The sequence below is a fragment of the Excalfactoria chinensis genome, chromosome 7 (assembly GCF_039878825.1).
Source record: "Excalfactoria chinensis isolate bCotChi1 chromosome 7, bCotChi1.hap2, whole genome shotgun sequence".
Taxonomy (NCBI): domain Eukaryota; kingdom Metazoa; phylum Chordata; class Aves; order Galliformes; family Phasianidae; genus Excalfactoria; species Excalfactoria chinensis.
In genome coordinates, this window is record NC_092831.1 from 29,346,202 (window position 1) to 29,367,393 (window position 21,192).

Sequence of the window (21,192 nt, forward strand, 5' to 3'; positions counted from 1 at the left end):
TCTCTAAAAACAAACACTCGCTCCTGAATAAACATCTTCAGATGAGGAACAATGAATAATTACTTCTTAATGTCTTTTTAAAATAAGAGACTATTTTCTCTATACAAAGGAGGAGTCGCTTCCTGAACACAGAAACACGTAATCTCTCTTTCGGCAAAGACAGGGGCACATTCGAGTTCCTACATTAATATTCCTAGGCTGTTAAACACGACAGATGAAGAAGAAAGGCAGGCTTTCATTGTTCAAATCCACCACCTCAGACAAGCAACAGGACGTCCGTTTGATTGCTCCCGAAAAGGAGTTAAAGAGAGCATTGGCCTGAAAATACAGAGAGTGAAATTGCATACCCCAGCCGAGAAGGTAATACCACATCAAGTGCTGTTTCTCAGCAAAAACAGCCACCACGATAAGGGTGTGCAGGTAAATGCCTTCGCACAGCATCCAGAAGTAGTTGCAACCCATTAGGTACAGGTAGATAAACATCGACACTTTGCAGCTAATCTGTAGAAAAGAAAGCACAGTACAAAATAAATTCTTCAGTTGCAAAAATCTCACACAAAAGTACTTGGAAAAAGTATTTTCTTTTACAGAATTAAAATTTCATATTTTATAGCAAGCCTATTTTTAGTCAGCGAACATCCTCAAGCACGATGGCAGGAAGCAGGAATGATAGAATTTCCTTTTGTCACAAATAGCGACCCATTTGATCGTTCCGGTTAAACTGGAGTCCTCGAATTAGCAGATGCATGAAAATACAAGCTTCTAAAAAGCTTATTCTCTCACAGTTATACCAGTCACAACATATAGAATGATAAACATTCTAAACTTCCTTACTGTATTTCCAGTGTAAATCTATCCCCAGGGGTACGGTTCGTATGGCAGGTAATAGTTGTAAGCATTTTTGATGGCAAATATTAGGCTCACCCAAAATATTCTGGCCTCGCACGAACCCGAGCGAATGACAACTGTCACCCTTCCTCTGTCCACCAACTTAAACCAAATAAACAACTTGGTAATGTTTTACTGTGTTCTGCTAATAAATTTACATATTAATGATTATTAGCAGCTATGTCAAGCCTGTTTTTCAGTACTTTTATAAGCTTTCATGAAAGAGAGAATCGATCTTTATTCTGGAAGCTATTGGAGTCCAGTGTTTTTACCCTAACTGTCACAGAATAAAAATCTACCACATTTATTTAAAAATAAAGCCATATTTAGGGATCCATATGTACATTTCAACTCCTAACCCTGCGGGAGAGGCTACCGATTCACACTTAACCCGACGAGAAAGAGACGTAAAGAACTCAAGGTAGAAAGCAAAAGCCCTAGAAAAGTTCCTGAGAGAGCCAAAATGCACTACCAAACTTAGGCCGTCCCAATCTCCCTGCCATCGTCCAGAACAGGCTACTTTCTTGCAGCTGTTTTAATGTACCAGTCATCTGTACAAATCCAGAAGAGCGCTTCAGCACGCTGTGTCTCTGAGGCTGCTTTTTAATTTCATAACCTCAAATGTAAAGCGGCCGAATCACCATTTGACCTCTGCTGTAATGCATAACATGGAAACATTATAACTGGACATGTTGACCTTGCTGTATACAACGTTTCATCAACTACCGACGTTTCATTTATCCCTTCTACATTGCTGAAATTTTTCACATACAAATCAACAAAGCGGCCAGATATGCTTTCACTTACTGGATTAGCTGCAACTAACTTCTGATTGTTGGCAATTGCAGTCAGTGAAATTATTGTTACGACAGAGTTGCAAACAAAAGAGAAAAAGAGATTTTTATGTAGGGTAATCCTTTGGCAACTCAAGCTCCTAGAAAAGAGAAACAAGAACAAATGAATACACAAGGGGACAGCTACGCGTAATTGGGGACAACTCTAACATTTTGAAATACTAGAGCTCTTTATTATGTACTCTTACATTAACCCTCCCTTCAACTCTGGTCCAAATGGAACAGAACCATGTGAAAGGTGATAAGTTCCCTTAATCTCCAGTTTATCTGACAAGAGGTAAACGAGTATACACAGTTCAAATACATTTACGACTAAGAGCTCGCATTGCAGCGGCTACCTAAAAATAATCTGGAAACAGGTAATGTAACATGTTTCGCTAACGCTAAGTAATTATGCTTTTGTTAGTTGTCTTCTGACTCTCCGTCACACCTGAGCTTGAGGAAGTTGTGCCAGCCTATGTTTCAAATTACTCACGTCTGCCCAGATTTTTGGAGGACAACTCAATTTTACTGACATTATTGGTCACTTTTTGTCCCAAATCCTATAGCTGGAGAAATACCCAACTATGTACAAGGGGAAAAAATATCATCTCTGCTTGTGTATAATCAAGTTTTAAACAGAATATGAAACAGTTATAGAACGCAATATGCAAATGTTTCTTTTCAACATGTCCTTTGAAGACTGCAATAAAATTTAAGGCTGAAATATATATCAAAGGGCTATTAAAAATGACAATAATAATACTCGATCATACCATCGTGAGACAGGTTAGTTTTAACATACTGATAATGCACTGCTGTAATGCCAGGTAATATTCCTGCTCGGTAAAAAAGGAACCTCAGGTCCAGACATTCAATCTAAGTGCTTGCCTGAGGAGCTACTGGAGTGAGGCTGCCACCTGCGGGATTATGACTGAACGCCTCTAAGACAGAATTCCTCCCTAAATGCAGCGATGCTGCAGTGCTGAAGTGCCTCAGTGGGCTTGCGATAGCCAGCCACTTCACCTGCCAGTGCAGAGTAAAGGGGAGCTACGGGAAAGAAGGGGACAGACTCTTTCATGGAGTCTGTTGTGACAGAACGAGAGGAGATGGTTTCTGACTCAAAGAGGGTAGATTCAGGTTGGATGTAAGGAAAAAGCCTTACGGTGAGGGTGGAGAGGCAGTGGATCAGGTTGCCCAGAGGTACGGTTGATGCCCCAACCCTGGAGACTCTGCAGGCGAGGCTGGATCACTCTCTAGGCACCTGCATCCGGCTGCAGGAGAACCGGACTAGATGGTCTTCAGAGTTCCCTTCCTACTGTAAGGGTTCTGTGACTTTGTGATTCTAAATTACACCCAACAGTGAGCATGGAAATAGCAGATTTCCGCTTTCCCAGTGCTCTAAAACAAAAGTGGGTCTAACATAGTGTCATTGCAAGAGTTCATTCATTCTTGAGGAAAAAAAATCTTATTTTTTCAAACAAACCCTAAATAAAAAAAGCAGCCTATATGGACCAGACTAAAAGGAAGTTGAAACAACGTCAAAATGTCCCAAAAGAGCAAATAGCACCTATTTTGTTATAAAAGCAGACAATAGGTTTACAAAACTGGATAAAAATTGGTTAGGGCAGGGAGCTTATAACATATACGAACAAGCCGATCTGATCAGTTATACAGCATGCCAGGGACAACGGTTGGGAACAGAGCCTACTCTGCAGTGCTTGCATTACCGAGAAAGCCCTCCAAGAGACAAAGTGAAGTGACAGAGGCTGTGGTACAGCAGATGCTTTGGGGAAATGCTCTTAGGTTACTTCAGAGAAAGCATCTACATCAGCCTATAAAGAGACTGTACTTTCTAACTGCCCCTCTCTCCCTCTGTGTTATAGCCAACGCTGTGCAGCATGGCTGATTCCCAAAATGAACTAGCTAACCGGAGGGAGAAGACTCGCTTTCATATGCAAACGCTCTTCACTGTTAACAGATATCAGATGTATACTGATGAGGTCAGCAGTGGACACCTCTGAATTGTTACACAGGAGAAAAGAATTCCACTTTTCTAGCCTTTGGGCTAGAATCAAGTATAAACTGTGGCAAATCATTTTTTAATATGACGGGCGAGGGGTACAAGAAAAACTTTATATTTTGAAAGAGAAGCTCAGAAATTAAACAGTTACGAAGTCTAGAGGAGCACATTAACGTCTGCTGACAATATGATAGACAAAAAAAAGAAAACCAATGACCTCACTAATAAAAGAAGGTAAAAAAACAGTGGCTTGCGAGATTATAATCCACGGCTGCATCACCTCCAACTCTCATGAGCGGTGCGTAAAAAAAAATCACATAGATACGTGGACTAAACTATCAGGTTTGTATTGGCACAATGTAATACCACAAATGGGCAGACTGGAGTTCATGCAAGTCACGCCTTGAAGCCTTAAGACGTTTTCAGCCTCCTGTCACCAAATATAGGTCACTGAAAACATTCTAGAAACCACTGGTGCTGTACGGCATGGCACTCAGATCAGCTCCGATCCTAAGCTTTATCTGACAAACATTCACATATATATATGAATTAAATGACAAAGTAATATTGTCATTAGGCTTTTAAACATACTTTTTCTTAATGCCAACAACGCAAAGCTTTGACTATCAAAATATGCTTCATTTCTATGTATATGCACTTTTTTTCCTATATGGTTCATACAGAAAGAAGGAAAGTGGTGCTGGATTCCAGCAAACAGCTTTGTATAAACAAGTCCTGAAGAACTCTGGAACCTTGTCTGCTTATTGTTAAGATTCAGCGAGGAGGCAAGGAAAAGCACGTACAGCTAACGGGGCCATCTCCCAGGGTCATCCGGCAGCTGTTCCTGTTGAATATTCAAACACACCCATCCACACCCACCTCCGCCCATGAAGAAAAGCATTAAAAGGATCGCCAGACAAGAAACAAGACAGCAAGACTGCTGACATTTAAAAATGAAATGTGCTTTTGGTAATACAAGGATTTCTTCCTTACGCTCCCCATCCCCCCCTTTTCCGTTACCCTTATTATTTCTTTTTTCTGGCTGTTTTTCTTAGTGACATCATGTCCTTTCATCATCTAACTCTCATAATGACGGTCCAAGAGCATTCAGATGACCTACCATTGTATGTTTACCCCACGTGATACAAAGCAAAAAGCGACAACAACAAAATGCTCCTGTTAAATTATGTACTTTTATCTATTATAACAATGTACGTTAAGTTCACTTCTGTATGTCTTGGGCACTATGGAAAAATTATTTCCAGAATAAAAAAAAATATTTCATTTTCTAAGTTCTATCAAAAGAACAAAAGTAGATCCCTACATACACCCAAGAAGTGAGATCCACATATACACCTGGGGGGAATTAGCCTTTAGTCTAAGGTTAACTGAAAGTGATTTAGGAACCCAATATCTTCCATCTATCTTATCCAGTGCTTGTCCAGACTAAGTTCAATGTTCCTAACCTTTGCAAGTGCTGTCAGATCACTGAGCAATGCTTCATCAACAGCTTCTCCTGTATTTCCTTTCTCTCCGTGCCCTGCTCTTTTATGTTTTGTTTAATGATTTTTCTTTCTTTATGAAAATAACCTTAGAACTTCCATAAGAACAGTTCTCTATTAAATGTATATACAGTTTTGAGTACGTAACCGAATTAGAAAAGAGAGCCACTGCAAATTGCTACTCTTGTCATCACTGATGATTTCTCTGGTAGAAAGACTGGAGTTCCGAGCCTATAACCATTTTAAAACATATTTAAAACATATTTAAAACATAAATCACATGAGCACGAGTCACAAACTGAACTGCTATTTCCAATGATACAGTTTTCTGCAAGAAAAAATACCAATTGAAAACAAAGGGCACAAAACCGTAATAATTTGAAAAAAACCTAACAGTCAAAAATCAAGCAATTGATAATTGAAAAAGCCGAAAAATGGGAAAAAAAAACAAACAACAAAAAACAAAAAACAAGCAACCTGTCATTTTTCCTATGAAGAAATACCCCACTTCTGTAATTAAACCTACAGTTATTGGAAACAATCTAAGGGAATAAATGCATAGGCTTCAACACACAATAGAGGGGAATAAATAAATAATTAAATAAATAAGGCCACCTGTTCAGAAGCTATGACTAATCACACAAGCTTCGGCTGATATATAATACATCCTGGTTTTAATCTAGATCCTTAAATATCCTTCTAGAACTAAAAATACTTGAGTGGAACTGCACATCGCAAGAGAACAACTTGTAGAGAACTTTCTTTAGTTTCCTTTAAATTCTGTAAATTCCTTTTTTATCTGAATGTAACCTCAGTCTAGAATTTGTGGTCTACAGTCTAGATTAATACCATGTGCTTCTCTGAGGACAGAGGATCCTTCTGCTAAAGGGAGAAAAAATGTTCCTGGAGGGTACGACAAATGTAACGTAGTTATAATGGCAGTGAAGCAAACCCCCTTCTGTAGCAAATGCCACAGGTTAACATAAAATGGGCTTGGTTTGCTTTTGTAGCACAAAGAAAGCTTTTCCTTTTGCCTAGCACATTTGTTATGATGCAAGTTTTTTTTCTACCGTCTGAGATTTTTTTTTTTTATCTGTCAAACTACATCGTGAAGTACACAATAAAGCTGTTGCATTTTTTTAACGGAATATCAAACCTAGAGAGACTTGGGGTCATCTATTATTTTAATTGTGCAGAGGGAAATTGAATTTGGAAATAGAGAAAGAACTCAGAAAAAGCCAAAAAATCACATTGAATGTGTTCTGAAAGGAAGAGCTATAAACCTGGAATGCTCTATAAGGAATTTATTGCCACACTGTTCCACAACTAGGCAAATAATGCATCGCTAAACTGGAAATGCTACCTTCTGCCAGATCTAACAAGAACAAACAATTTTTTAATCAGGTATCTACTATCAAATGAACTCCATGTCCAGAACAAGAGAAAAGCAAAATCTGAAATAGCCCCACCATGACTGATCTAAGTGCTAATCATATTACGTACAAGGGGGGGGGGGGGGGGGGAATAAAAACAAGCTAGAGTAAAATGGAATGGTGCAGTGATGAGAAACTGATAAAATTGTGAAGAGGATCCATCTTTTCCAAGATGCAACATTTGGCAGAGAACAGCTCATCGCTGACAGCGCTGCGCTTGGCCTCAGCTCTGCTCATGCGGCAACCCTGCAGTGATACTGGTTTCAGCTTACTACTAAGTCTCGTCAACTTACAAACACAAAAGTGAGCAAAGTGGGAAGCAGACATAACATTTAAAGATGCATGCGCTACGCTGAGAGTTTTGAAATTGGTTATGGTGGCAATGCGCTACTCGAGCTTGCTTGCAAGATAACATTGTAACTGCTAGAGTGGGAAGAACAGAACTTTCACCAAAATAATATGATGAATAAAGAAAATTATTGTCCTAGTTGCCATTCCTAACGTTGCGCTTCGCTTTATTTTCCTCACGACTAATTGCATTATGCGGTTCTATACTTCATAATGTGATCTATATGCCACATGTCTATACAATGTATGTGACTTATATGCCATCAGTACATCGGTTTCCATTTAATCTTCAGCATGACTTATTCTTGACATATCCACACCTTAATATATTACTAAAAACAAACAAACAAGCAAACAAGCAACCCTCCTCCACCTTCTAAAACCGTGCTTGTTTAGTAGTTGGGTGTGTTTTCTAACTGCCCTTTTTCCCATTTCCAACATCTGCTACTATTTTTACTTTACAGATCGGGAATGCTAGGTTTCTGATGAAAGAAACCTAAAATTTTGTTGTAATAGCATGTTCCATGCCAAACCCATATAGTGGCTTTTGTTTTTCACCTTGTTGCTCCATCTGACTTATTGGGAAGGCCCATGTTCCAAAAGCATTGGAACTAGTGTTGCTGCAAACAATAATAATTGGGAAAGAAATTTAAATATACTTACTTAAAGTAAAAGAATATGCCAAGAGAAATCAGAAGAGAGGCGATTGAAAGACCGTGTCCTATGATAGCCAAATAATACAAATTCAGAGCAGTCTGCAATAGAAAAATAAAATGGAGAGCATGTGATACATACTTAATTATTAAGAATGAACATACTTATTCATCTACCCACAAAATCACTGTAACGAGGATTAAGAACATAAAAACTTGACTGATAACGAAGAGTCAATCGAGAATCCTGCAAATTGTTATCTTACTAACATCTCTGTTGGGTAAAACCAGATTCATTTAAAACACTAAAAATTCTCTTTGATGATAAGACATTACGTTTTAAAATATACACTATGTTTTTTTCTGAGTAGTTATATAAAATCGGGTCATTTTTGAAACTGTGCTCAGTGCACTCCTGTCTGAGGTTGGATTCGTTTATCGTGCGTCTCTTAAAGAAATTAAATCAATTTGCTTCACATGTGAAGGTAGGAAGGTAGGTACTTTTTGCTCCTGTAATTTTGTCTCTTGTAAGGATTCTTTCCTAGAACCGAGCTTTCATTTGAACGATAAAAAAGAATGAACAATGATTCCAAAATAGCAAAGACTACATGGAACTATCAAATAAACCTGCAGCCAAACTATAGCATTATGAAAAGCTAGGCAGAGAGCAAAATAATAATGAAGAACTGGAGAAGTAATGTTAGGCATACGTACAAAATGTTATCATCACTTATTTGAATTAATAACTTAAGTTCTACCAATAACAACATTCTGCTTTCAATTATGGAGTCTGCCTCATAAATAGGACTTTCTTGTTTTTGTTTTTTATTAAAAAAATCATTTTATGTAGAAGAAAATGAACATCTTTAGGTTGAATCCTACACGACCATGATAAAGCATAGTTATCCAGATTGCATAAGAATAATAGTCTGCATGCATGGGCTCCTGTACTCCACACAGTACGTGTCCTCTGACCCTATCACTCCAATTAAATGTTTGAATGGAGGCATAAATTGACTTGTGAAATCATATAAACAGATTACGTGTAAAATTTTAACAAATATTATTAGACGAGACGCTATCTATGTGTTTTTCACATTTCACACATCAGTTTCTTGAGATTGGTGACATGCATTTATTCCTTTCCTACCTTCACTTTTTCATGTGTATAGATATTACACTGGGTGTAGTTTGTCCACGTCCTGTTGCTTTCTGGGTGTCTAAACCAGTTCCCGCTCGGATCGCAGATCTTCGTAACTTTTTCTACAGGCAGTTAGAGTGGTGGAAAAGAAAAACAAAAAAACAAGGCAAAAACACAACAGTCAGCAGTGATGATCCTCGTGTTTCATGAAAAAGATTGGCAAACGAATGACAGCTTTATTAATATGACTAGAGAGACATTGCCTGTTACTTGGAATTCTGAGAAACCCGATGCCGTTGCTTTCGATTGGCAAGAGCAACCGATTATGTGTTTTTTCTTAAGAAAACAAATACATTCCTCTTCAACAAATTACTATCAAAATATATTCAACTGCTACAGAACTACCAGATGAAGTAATGAGGATATTTAAATGTCTACTTTAACATCCAAGATATAAACAGAAGTCTAACATTCTACCGCTGTAAAGTGAACAGGCAGGGAAACATCAATAGAGAAACTGCTCTAGAACCAGACTGGAGAACTTTCAGGACCGCATAATGGTTAAATCATATACTAAGCGGGCACCAAAAGACCACAGGAAATAGCAAATGCGGCAGAAGCAGACAAGAATGGCATGCTCACAGGGTTGCAAAGTTCATCTTACTGGAAAAGACTTGCTTGTGGGAGAAACACTTATTAACTTCATCTGCCAAATTGAGGTAAAAAAAAATAAATAAATTACATTTCTGCTTTCCTTTCAGAAGGTAAAGCTCAAAGAATTGTCATCTAAATGAAACTTGTATTTCCCAATCTATAGAATTCTACCGTGGCTCATTTCAGAAAAGTAAAAAAAAAACCTTAGAACTTTCCTGTAATAAAAGCTAAGTGTAAATAATGGATGTGGAGTTGCTGAAATTCAGATGCATTAATGGCTCGATTAAGGCAAAGAGTATGTATCAAGCACCCAAAAAACTCATTTCTTTAAGCAATATGTTTACGGAGAAAGCCCACATACACGCTTACCTGATGGGTTGAAATCTTGGAAGTAGTCGGGACAATGCTGTACTGATACGGTTCCTGCAGCAACATCGCTCCAGCACAACCAGCCGTCCCACGTCCTGTTACAGTAAGGACCTATAAACAAGTGGACAACTGGCAATAAAACAGCAACTCTTCCTTCAAAGTAGTCTTCCAAAAGTTAAGGTGTAACACCAGGCAAGGTAAGTTTCTCATTTACATGGGAGATGGCTTGGTAAAGATAGAAATGGAAACTTAAAATTTAGAAGCAGCTAATTAGTATTTCATGTTACAGAAATACTTACTTATAGGTATATTTCTCAGAATCCATCTTAGAATCCATTATTGTTCTTACTTACATTAGCTATCCCTGCAGTTCACAAAACACATTAGATCTACAGCACAGTAGGGTAACGTTCTCTGGGCAAAGCGAAATAAACCAATTCAAATCAAAAAATATGCAACAAAGAGCATTAGATTTAATCTGTCCTGACAGGAGGCTGATGATCTTTAAGGTCCCTTCCAATCCCAGTCATTTTGTGGTTCCGTGATTTTGAAAAGAGCATTTCGCAGAATTTATTTACATTTTGGATGTATACTTCAGCTCTAGAAGTGTTTGAAAACTGAGTGGAATCCTTCAAGACATCAGAAAGCCTATCTGGGAAGCATCCACCATTTCTCTTCCTCAGTGATGAGCCTGCAGATATTTCTCTGTACATTCGAGGACAGGGATATTGCAGTGTCCCTCTAGAGCCTGTTTCAGCCTCTCACTACGCCCTAGAAAATCTCTTTTAGAACACCTAAAATAAACTTCCCTTGAGAATGAGTTGGGGTTTTATAATAAATTTCTTTCCCAGAACACACGCAGAATGACTAATTGCAGACTCGAAAAATATTTTCTGTATCTTCCTTCAGTTTTCTCTTTGAGAAATTATACCACATCCTCCCTGCTCCTCAAACTATCTCAAAGGCTCAAACACCATACTTCCTCTACTTCTGATCTGAAGATTATCCAAATTGTCCATGCTGTGCTGTTCTTAACTTGTGGTGCCCGGGCCTGTACATGAGCTTCTACATAAGCAGTCTCATATCCATTTCTGGCCTCCAGAAATTATTTTTCTTCATATAAACATCTCAAAAGACAAACAAACAAACAAAAAATACTGTAGAAGAGTGCAATTGCCTCTTCTCCCCTGGAACCATATAATATTTTCAGATATTATAAGGCAGAAACCGACTCAATTTTAAAAATCAGTATATCCCTTCAATGTTTACTTATCTGAAATACGAGATTGATGCTATACAAGATGCAGAACACATCATATTACTTTAATGTTGCGTGTAAAAAACTGTACCAAGAGCCTGAAAGAAGTATTGCTACCAAGACATGACTTGAATATAAATAAAGGGTCAGGACCCTGGATTACTTTAAATATAAGCTGGGTGCTTCCCTTTGGATCACCTTATGAGAAAGTAAACTCTACCTTCTTTCCTATGAATAGGATCTTGCATAATTTTCTGGTAGCATTCATACTGCGCTGTCATGATCTTATTCCGTGTAACGCTCAGTTGACCGAAGTCCTCTGTCATATTCTGATGACCTTCAGATGGAATAGCGGTGGCAAATAACTAGGAGGAAAAAGACAAGACTTTTTTTTTTTTTTTGGCAAATCACCTTTTTACAACTGATTTTGAAACCGTGACTCGCGTAAAAACTGATAACAAACTGCCAATATCTTAGAATACTGTATTTAAAATAGAACTTCACTGAAGTAAACCGATCTTCAGATTTCACTACTGATAATCTGACACTGTGTTTTTGTGTCTAATTTAAGAATTCTTCTTATTACTGAATCTTAGGAAATATCACCTGATGGACCATGAAAAAACTATATATATGCAAGAATAGTAAATAATAATTTAAAAAAAAATGCAAAGGCAGCATGGAAACAATCAGATGTGAATAGATAGTATTTTCAACATACAATAAAATATACAATATTTGTATCATTCTAAGAGGCATTTAGATCAGAAACAAAGTGATCCTTAATGAAGAACCTGCCTATACGCTCAAAGCTTCTGACTTACTTAGAGCTGGCTAATTTATCCACCGTCTCGTAAAAGCAGTTGACCTCCAGAATACAGAAAAGTATTCCAGTGATATTAAAATCACAGTGGTAGTTTTCCAAAATAAAGCGTGCCCATACACAAAAGTGGATCTTGAACTTTGAACTACCTTTTGTTAAAAAGTAGCAGATTTTACCTGAATTGACTGAGCTTCATGGAAAAAAAAACACTTGCAGATAGGAATTCCGTAATCATACCATACAAGTGGTGAAATTGAAAATTCCAGGGATTTCCTCTGAATCTGAGCGATAAGGCTCCCCCGCTCTCCCATGAAACTACTTGGTACTACTTATACGTCACTTGTCATCTGTTACCATAAACTGCCAGCTAAAGAAATGCTGGGTTCAGCATGGCAATTGCTATTACTGCTCCTTTAGTACAGGAAATAAAACCAAGACGTAAGACAGATTTTAATAGTGTTCTGCAGAAACTGTGTTTCAATACACTGTTATCTTTTAGGTAATACCAATTCCTATAGTACTCTGTACACCCTTGTACACACTGATACCGATTTAAAAAACAAAACATGATAAAACTCACCAAAGTAACTGAGAGGAAGAACAGCAAAAATATGATCCAGTTTCTTGGCATTTTTATATCCGATGCAGCGTATTTTATTTTGCTACTGAATTAATTCGAACTGCTGTGGGAAAAAATATGGGAAAAAGATTATTATTTCATGAAACCAACAACCGATGAATGACTTCATATTTTCTTTATGCATTAGAATAAATCAGTGCAGATCTGCCCAATTTTTATTCCACCTAGAGTCTTTAGACCTACATGGAGATGCACACTATGATGTGAAGAATACGTATTCAGTTCACCGATAGCATATTCCAGCAGCCGGATTTTGCCTGCACCAGCACATCCATCTCTCACGGTTCAGGCAGGAAAGGCCACCCATGGCCTTAACTAACACAGCTTCTTCAGAGGCTTTATCTCAGCTCGGTAGCTGGTATCGACTCTAACAGATACACAGCAAGTAACATGTCCCCAAATGCCGAGGTCTGAGTTGCGTACTGTATTCAAAGACTGAACTGCTACTGAAGTGAGAGGACTGCTGCTGTCTGAGTATCTTCCTCCCAACTAAAGGCATGTCTGTCCTTCAGTCATGCTTGTTTTTGGATGTTTGGTTGTTGTTTTTTTTTCTTACCCAGCAACACAACCTACAAACGATCGGTGCATGAAAAACATGTGACAGTACGTAGCCCAGCACAGAGAATTAAACACAAATCCTTCTAAAATATCTCATTCACAAAAAAGCAAGCATTCTGTGTCTACTTTGCTAACACAATGACACTGAGTCTTCCTAACGTGACTGTAATTCAATAAACAGCATTTTGTAGGTTGTACAGACTAAGGATACAAGATTACTGCCGTTTACTGTAAATCTTGACATAAATACAGAAGCCTGTTTTAAAATCAGTTACTGTTGTCCCCTTTTAGTCCCGAGTAAGACTGTATGGGTGATCCTCTCTCTATTTTTACTGCTGGCATTCAAACCTCTGATACCGATCTCTGGGAATTGCCCAGGTAATTCAGTGGAACGCTGAATTTCAAATACGCCACAGTTTTTTAGAATATTAAGCGAAAAACCAACTGACAGACATAAAATATATTTGCAGTGAGCCCCAGTAGCTCTTTAGAAAATCCCTATCTGAGGAGAAACAAAAACAATTAAGAAAAAAAAAACAAAAAAAAAAACAAAAAAAAAACAAAAAAAAACAAACAAAAAAAACAAACAAAAAAACACAACAAAACAAAACAAAACAAAAAAAACAATCCCACCAAAAAAGATTCAAAATAAGACAACAAACCAAAGGAAAAAAACAGCCCCAAAACTTTTCATGGCCTGCTTGTTGCCTTCATCGCAATCCCCGAAAGAGAATGCACCAGACTGTGTTGTGTTTCTCACTGATAGCGGTGACATCTTTTGAAGAATGAATTCCAGAGGAACTGCAACATAGCCAAAAGAGTCACTGGTACAGCTTTAGCAGATGTTCACATTTCTCTTCCTCTTGCTTTCTTTACAGAGCCATCCGTCCTGCCTCGTCAGCTGTTTCTACTTTTAACCTTTTCCCACTCTCCCAAGAATAAATGTCACCCTTGCTGAGTCCCAGACACTTCCCGTTTCAATCACACAGCAGAAGGGTAAAGAAAATAATAATAAAAAAAGTGGAAAAATAAGGGTATTTTGAACTTCAGTCATCTGACCGCATTTGATTCATCATGAAAATACATAGGCTTTTACCTTAAACGCTTGCCCGTTAGCTTGACTTTAAATCAACATGTGTCTCCGTATGAGTGGAATAGGAGGGAGGTACTGGCAACATGTGCATACATTGAAACACATGCACAAATATATTTCACTAATTCTCTGCTAATCTGCGATTGCTGAGTAAAAAAGTTTCAAGCTGATTCCATTAGCTTGCAAAAGTGCTAAAACACTGCAACACTGAAGTTGAAGATGCAAATATAAATGTATGTATCCTTACTCTCTACTGAAAGCAGGAGTGCAAATGTTGATTTTCTTGACAAAACAAACAAACAAAAAAAAAACAACAAAAAACCATCCTCTTCCTGTTATTGTAGCACTCCCTACTTTCTTGGGGCTAGCACTCTCAGACATAGAGTATTCTGCTATTTCTCTTTCTTTTTGGAGACACAGATAAAGCTCAAAGTATTTCATTCCCTCAGGCAAGGTTTGGTTCTTTGCGCCCAAGGTATAGCCAAAAATAAAAGCAGGAAAATGCTCAACCCTTTCCAAGCATTCCCAATTTGAATTGCTGCATTACACTGTCAAAAAAACCCATTAGCCCCAATTGGAGCTACAGAATCACTTCTCACATAAGCTTTGGACGGACAGAATCTTATTATTGAGAGGCACATTCTTCTAACTAGAATGGCTTGGCTTCTGCACACCAAATTATTTTAGTCCTGAAAACGAGCTACCTCCAAATGTGCACAGAGACCAATTCAGGGCAATTTGCAATCCTCCTAACCAACTCAAGCTAACCAACTCTCTTAATTTCTGAAGGGGCTTCTGCTAGTTTTTGGGCTAAACTGCTCTGATGGTATTACACAGTAGTTCACACCTGTATAGGTAGGAATGTTTCCATCCTCCTAATAATTACGTGGTTAAGGAAGGAAATTAAAAAATAACGTCCACAGAAAAAATGTACTGAACACTGCGTAGAACCATTTCACAACATTAAAGTTCCTTGCTCCCTACTGCTACTTATAACCAAGACCCGAATATCAGCAGTTGCAGACTCCTCAAGCAGGTGAGACAGGAAACAAAAAGATCCATCCTCCCTGAGACAGCTTCTATGGTGTAGAAGCACCAGCTCTGCACAACTGCCTGCATACCTCCCTGCACTGTTTATTCGGGTTTATTGAGACAACAACAACAACACACTTGTTCCTTTACATACACTGAAATCAGCTGGTATGTTACCAAACACGTCAGATCGGTCATTTGCTGTATTTTACAATCAACACAATTTAATGTAAATAAACTGATTTAAAACACTAATGCTACTATCCTGTGAATGCTGGCAGAACTGCTATAATGCAGTGCTTACAGAATTACCATCGCTGCACTTTTTCTTTGAAACTCGTGTGACCACCACAGCGTACTGCTGGCTCATAGTGGGCAGCATCATTAACATGCAGAGCTACAGAGAGCTTGCCCTAAGAAACGCAGCAACACACATAAGGATCAACTGAGAGCCTTTCACCTGCAGGAAAAAAATATGCTTACAGGCCTACTGGAGACCTCCCCGAGTGGACAGATAATCATGAAAAGATGTGCAATATTCATTGTACCACCACTGAATACAGAAAATGAACTCAAAGTAGTAGCTTGCCTTGCAGAGATTGCAGAACCATCTGTAGATAAGATTACACATATTCAATTACTTCTGTGTAGTTTTTCCCGTTAACAGCTTTTGGCTATCATTCATCTAAGTTGTTTTTTCCCGCCTGTCCTCCCACTTCCAACAGGTTATACTAGCAGTTATTGGCAGCAGTTTTGGCCATCTTTAACAATGACTAAAATTGGAATAAAGTACCAAAAATGGATGGTGGTGCTAGTTCTTTAGGCTATATATTACCATTAAAAAACAAACTAACTAACCAACCAAAAAAAACACAAAAAAAACCCAAAACCACACCCAAAAACCCACAACCCATGCAAACAAACCCACAACCCACCCACAACAACAACATTGTAGGAGTTTTGAGGGTGAAAGTTGAACAGGTTTCATCCCATGGAACATAAAACAATTTCTGCCCTCAGGAGCTATCTCTTCTCTCTACGCAGCAGACTGAAGAGCTAAGACAGTTTTGTATCTTTGTCCATAGCGCCAACTTGACCCTTTACATCCACACTGACAGGGACTTTATCAACCAAAAGGGACGCGTACCTTTCAGATATGGTTGTCAGAAGTACAAAAACATTTCCTCCTTGCTCTTGTGTAGACAGGTGTTCTTTCTGCCTTTGTGTTTCAATGCCTTTATTATAGATTACTGAAGTTCTACTCTTCCCACTGAAAGAAGTTGAACTTATTATTGACTTAACAACATACGAAGCCAGCAGTACAAACTGCTGCAACTGCACGTGGAAGAAATGCGATGACTTGATTACAGATGCATAGAGCTAAAATTCATCAGGATTGTTTTCATTTGTTGGTACCTAACCGTGCCAAATAAATGCATCATATAAACGTTAGAAAAATTAAAGCAAAGTAACAATACTCTACACTTCCAAAATAATTACACAATGTTTTCTTGGTTATATTTTCTGCCAATAGTACTGATTATTTCATCTACTAAATGAAAAACTCTATCAGCGTCTGACAGCACAATATAAAACTTTTACAACCGCTTGGAGCTCGAATACGGGGCGAGGATTTGTACAGACAATGCTGACATTCATACAGTTGCTACACTAAGGATAAGTTTGCCTCGTCCCTACACATTGTGGGCACAGGCCTTAACTGAGAGCATGAAGACAGAAAACTGTCTTCTTTGCTACAATTAAGAGAACTGAGAGCCTTAAAGACACACTCCAAATAAGAATGTTTCTAATCTTGCTTTCCACTCAGCTTGCAGCTGCTGATATTAATAACAAAAAAAAGTAACCTGCAATAAATCTCAGCAGCAGTGCATGTTGGAAGGGTGCACAAAGAGAATTTTATCCTGTATCAGAAGGTCTTTGCCTGCTTCTTTTCTTTCCTCAAACAACTTCTCTGATCTCTCACAGTCAGCTCCCTACTCCCTCCTTTCCCAACCGGGAAATACAAGGGGGTTGATTTGAAAGATTTTATTTTAAACAGAGTATGGCTATAAGATAAAATTTTATATGTGAAAAGTAAGGCATATTAACCTCCCTCCTCTAAATACTTCTGTGCTTCCAAGAAAAATCACTGTCGTTCTGAATGAAAATAACAGCAGCGTATATTGATGAATTCAATTAGACATGAAGACAGTTCTACAGTAACCATCACTCGGGTGTCTGACATTATTTTCCAGGTGCTGCCTGTTCCCAATTGCAGAGTGAACTGCTGCTCTGTGTATGTCCTGCAGTTGGTGGTTTTATTTGAAGGACCACTGCAGCTTACCAAGTAAGGACCAAACAGAGATCCAAAGGTTTCTTTGTGAAAATGTTTACAGCTTGAAACCATTTGCTCATTTGGTCCTCTTAAGAAAGCTTTGTTGTTGTTGCTCATTAAAAGAAGCTAATTTTACAAGAATGGTATTTTTGTAGTTCAAAGCCCTTTCTCAAGGTCAGAATAATGCAACAGGAACGGGAGAATGGATAAAGCAAAATGCATCAGGACTTTTTTTTTTTTTTTTTTTTTTTTTTTTTTTTTTTTTTTTTTCCCCCAAGCTCGCTGACCACTATTTTGTCACTGACCTTGACCCAGTTGGGCAATTACTTCTGTTCCATGTAAGTCACAGGTTTTACATCAGAAGTTCCCCCAGATTCACATATGGAAGTGTGAACCTTTTCACAAAAACAGACAGAAATACTCTAAAATAATCTCGATATAGTATTCTAATATGAATTTCTATGTGACCATTATTTTTTAGGTGGGCCACAGTAGACTAACAACTCATAGCAAGACAGAGAGAAAGCAGGTGGCCAGGAAAGGGAACTGCTCGTGCCAGCATAAACACAGTGTTGCAGCAAGCACCACATTAAAACCGGCATCCTAAATTAGAGTTCACCTTTGGTCACTGACTTTAATAGTATGCATAAAGCAAACAGAGGTAAGCTTGCAAAGGAAGTATCCAAAGCGCTATCATCTTTGGATTTTGTGTTGATACAGATATATATATATGTATATATTGGGGAAACCAACCAAACAAAACATAATATAAAGAAACAAAACACTCCCACAGTTTTCATCTTCTCAGCAGTAATAGTTGGCCTCATTGAAAATCAAACAGACATAAGTTCATTCTGAATATCAACATTTTCACTCACGGACAATTTCTGATGCCTTCACTACTTCAAACAAAGTTCAGATAAATTTAAGGCAATTTAAAAAAATTAAAAACAATAACAACAACAACAAAAAAACAGCTTAGCAAACTTATTCACAACAAAATAAACCCCCAGCTACATCAAAGCCTTTACCAGGTCAACCTAAGTCACCACAGTTCAAGTCATTTCCTCTTTCAGAACGCATTTAAAATTTCACACGCCAAAAGTCAGAAGAGCAAGATCTGGTATATTTCAGCCTTTGAATATTAGACATTACAAGTTATACTGTGCTAAATTATCAAAGCTATTAATCTTTACTGTACCAAAAGCCAAGAAAAAACAGCAGCCAAAATCAACCTTTTCAATTCCAGCGGTTTGAAGCCTGTCTTCTTTCCTTTTTAATTTGCTTGTTATTTCCCATTTTTTTCCTATGCTTTTTCATCTTTTGTATTCCTCAAATGACGTTTTACCAGCAAAAACTTTAATTGGACTCATACAGAGTATGCTATCCATAAAGAAGATTTGTGAAACTCAAAAAATTAAAAAACAGTAGTGGTTAACCCCAACAGTATGGAAAGTATCATAAAACATTTTAAGTTGGGAGGGAACACGAAAGGTCATCTAGTCCAACTCCCCTGCAATGAACAATGTCCCATCCAGCCTGGCCTCAATTGTCCCTGGGGACCTCTCCGGGCAATCACTTCCCTTATCTCATCACCCTTACTGTAAAAAAAATCACTTCCTTATGTCCAACCTAAATCTCCACTCTTTCACTTTGAAACCATTTCCCCCTGTCCAGTCACAAGTGACCCTCCTAAAGAGTCTGTCACCTTCCTTCTTAGAGCCCCCTTCAGACACTGAAAGGCCACTCTCAGGTCTCTCCAGACCCTTCTCTTCTCAAAGCTGAAAAGCCCACGGCTTTTCTTATCCTTTCGTTGCAGGAAAGCTGTTCCATCCCTTGGATCATTTTTGTGGCCCTCCTCTGTATGCGTTCCAACAGGTCCCCATCTCTCCTAAACTGAGGACTCCACATCTCAGTACTCTAGGTGACATCTCACCAACAAACAGCAGTAGAATATCTCCCTTTGCCCACTAACCATGCTTCTTCTGATGCAGCCCAGACCTTCTAGACTGCAAGGGTACATTGCTGGCTCGTGTCCAGCTTGCCATCCACCGGTACCCTCAAGTCCTTTTTGCCAGGGCTGTGCTCCATCCTTAAATCTCCCAGCTTGCGTTGATAGTAAGGGTCTCGTCATGATTGAGACAGAAGACCCTGTGCTTGAATTTATTCAGCCTCATGAGGTTCACCTGGCCCCCTTGCTTGAGCCTGTCTAGGTCTCTCTGCATGGTATCTCCTCTATTGAGCATGTCGATCGTGCCGCACAGCTTACTGTCACCCACAAACTTTCTGATGGTGCATTCAGTCCCATTGCTGATATCATTTTTGAAGATCATAATGAGCACTGGTCCCAGAACTGACTCCCAGGGTACAATACTTGTCACCTATCTTCATCACCATTCACCACCACCGTGACATCTCAGACATCACCAACAGTGGCTTAGTGACTAATTCAGCCAGTTCCCTCAGGACTCAGGGACATATTTCTCACCAGGACCCGTAGGCTTATAGATATTTGGGTTCCCCAGGCAGTCACGAACCTGATCTTCACTTGCAGTAGGAAGGCAACGCCCCCATCTTCCATACCTTCTGGTCTAGGGCTGAGTACAGAGCAGCCACTAGTGAAGACTGGGGTAAAAAAAAGTTGCTGAATGCCTCAGCCTTCTCTTGGTCCATTTCCTCCTAGAAATTCTTTACAAGTCTATTGCACTGAATAATGTTTTCTAGCTGTTTATCCATCAATCCAAGTCTTCTTGACACCCACAGAGACATGAGTCTCGGCTTCCAAAATCATAGCCTATCTCCCTGAACAGGCATACAAAACAAATCAAAACCTTGTGAATGAGTCCTAATGACAGAAAAGAATGGAAGCACATACTCAAGAGACAAATTAAGAAAACGGTAATATCAAAGCTTTTGACTTTACATAATAAACTCTGTGGTTAAAGATATTCTTCTCCTGGTTATCCTCACAGGGTTGCTGTGGAGGCGGTTTTAAAGCAGACAAAAGAAGAATGACTGATAAAAGTGGGTTGCTTCGCTTTTTTCTTTTCAATCCCCCTTCACAAAACTTCTTTAAGTGCTACAGCTAATAATAAATTATGGTTAATTTTCCACTGATCTGAATGAATATGAGTGTAGACAAATATAGGAAAATACCATCCGGCAATGATTCTAAATGGGAAGTCCTTTTGGCTTTGTCCACAGTGTACTACTGAGGAATATTCATGTAAGCACGACTCTGACACAGGTTCAAGCTCCTAAGTGTAACAGAAACACTTGTGCAAAAGTTACTATCAGTTTTAAGAAGACTTACAGGACTATAGTAATTAACTAATCATTTTGCGTGCCCCCAGTGGTGCAGTGGTATAAAGTGCCGCTTGCGGCACCGAAGGGCCTGGGTTCGAATCCCCCCTGTGGCGCAGGGGGTAGAAGTGACGCTTCGCTACACAGAGGGCTCGAAACCCGGGAGTTGGACTCAATGATCTCTAAGGTCCCTTCCAACTCGCACGATACTATGATACTATGATCTTAACAACATGTGAAGCGAAATCCTTTGAAGAGGAATCCGAGTACTACCGAGTGACTATGCTAACCTATCTTTTAGATAGA

At 38.7% G+C, this 21,192-nt stretch overlaps 1 protein-coding gene across 4 annotated transcripts in view; it reads right to left on the reverse strand.

Moving 5' to 3' along the window:
- Positions 1 to 21,192, reverse strand: part of CALCRL (calcitonin receptor like receptor) — a 62,183-nt gene that overhangs the window by 12,553 nt on the left and 28,438 nt on the right. For 3 of the 4 annotated variants that reach the window (XM_072342283.1, XM_072342282.1, XM_072342281.1), the window contains 7 exons: positions 12,506 to 12,608; positions 11,323 to 11,467; positions 9,845 to 9,955; positions 8,831 to 8,943; positions 7,691 to 7,782; positions 1,696 to 1,822; positions 348 to 501 (listed from right to left, as the gene is read on the reverse strand). In XM_072342283.1, the coding sequence (XP_072198384.1) occupies positions 348 to 501; positions 1,696 to 1,822; positions 7,691 to 7,782; positions 8,831 to 8,943; positions 9,845 to 9,955; positions 11,323 to 11,467; positions 12,506 to 12,556 (793 nt within the window). In that variant the 5' untranslated portion in view covers positions 12,557 to 12,608. The remainder of the gene's footprint in view (positions 1 to 347; positions 502 to 1,695; positions 1,823 to 7,690; positions 7,783 to 8,830; positions 8,944 to 9,844; positions 9,956 to 11,322; positions 11,468 to 12,505; positions 12,609 to 21,192) is intronic. The other variant, XM_072342284.1, reaches the window with a different exon arrangement.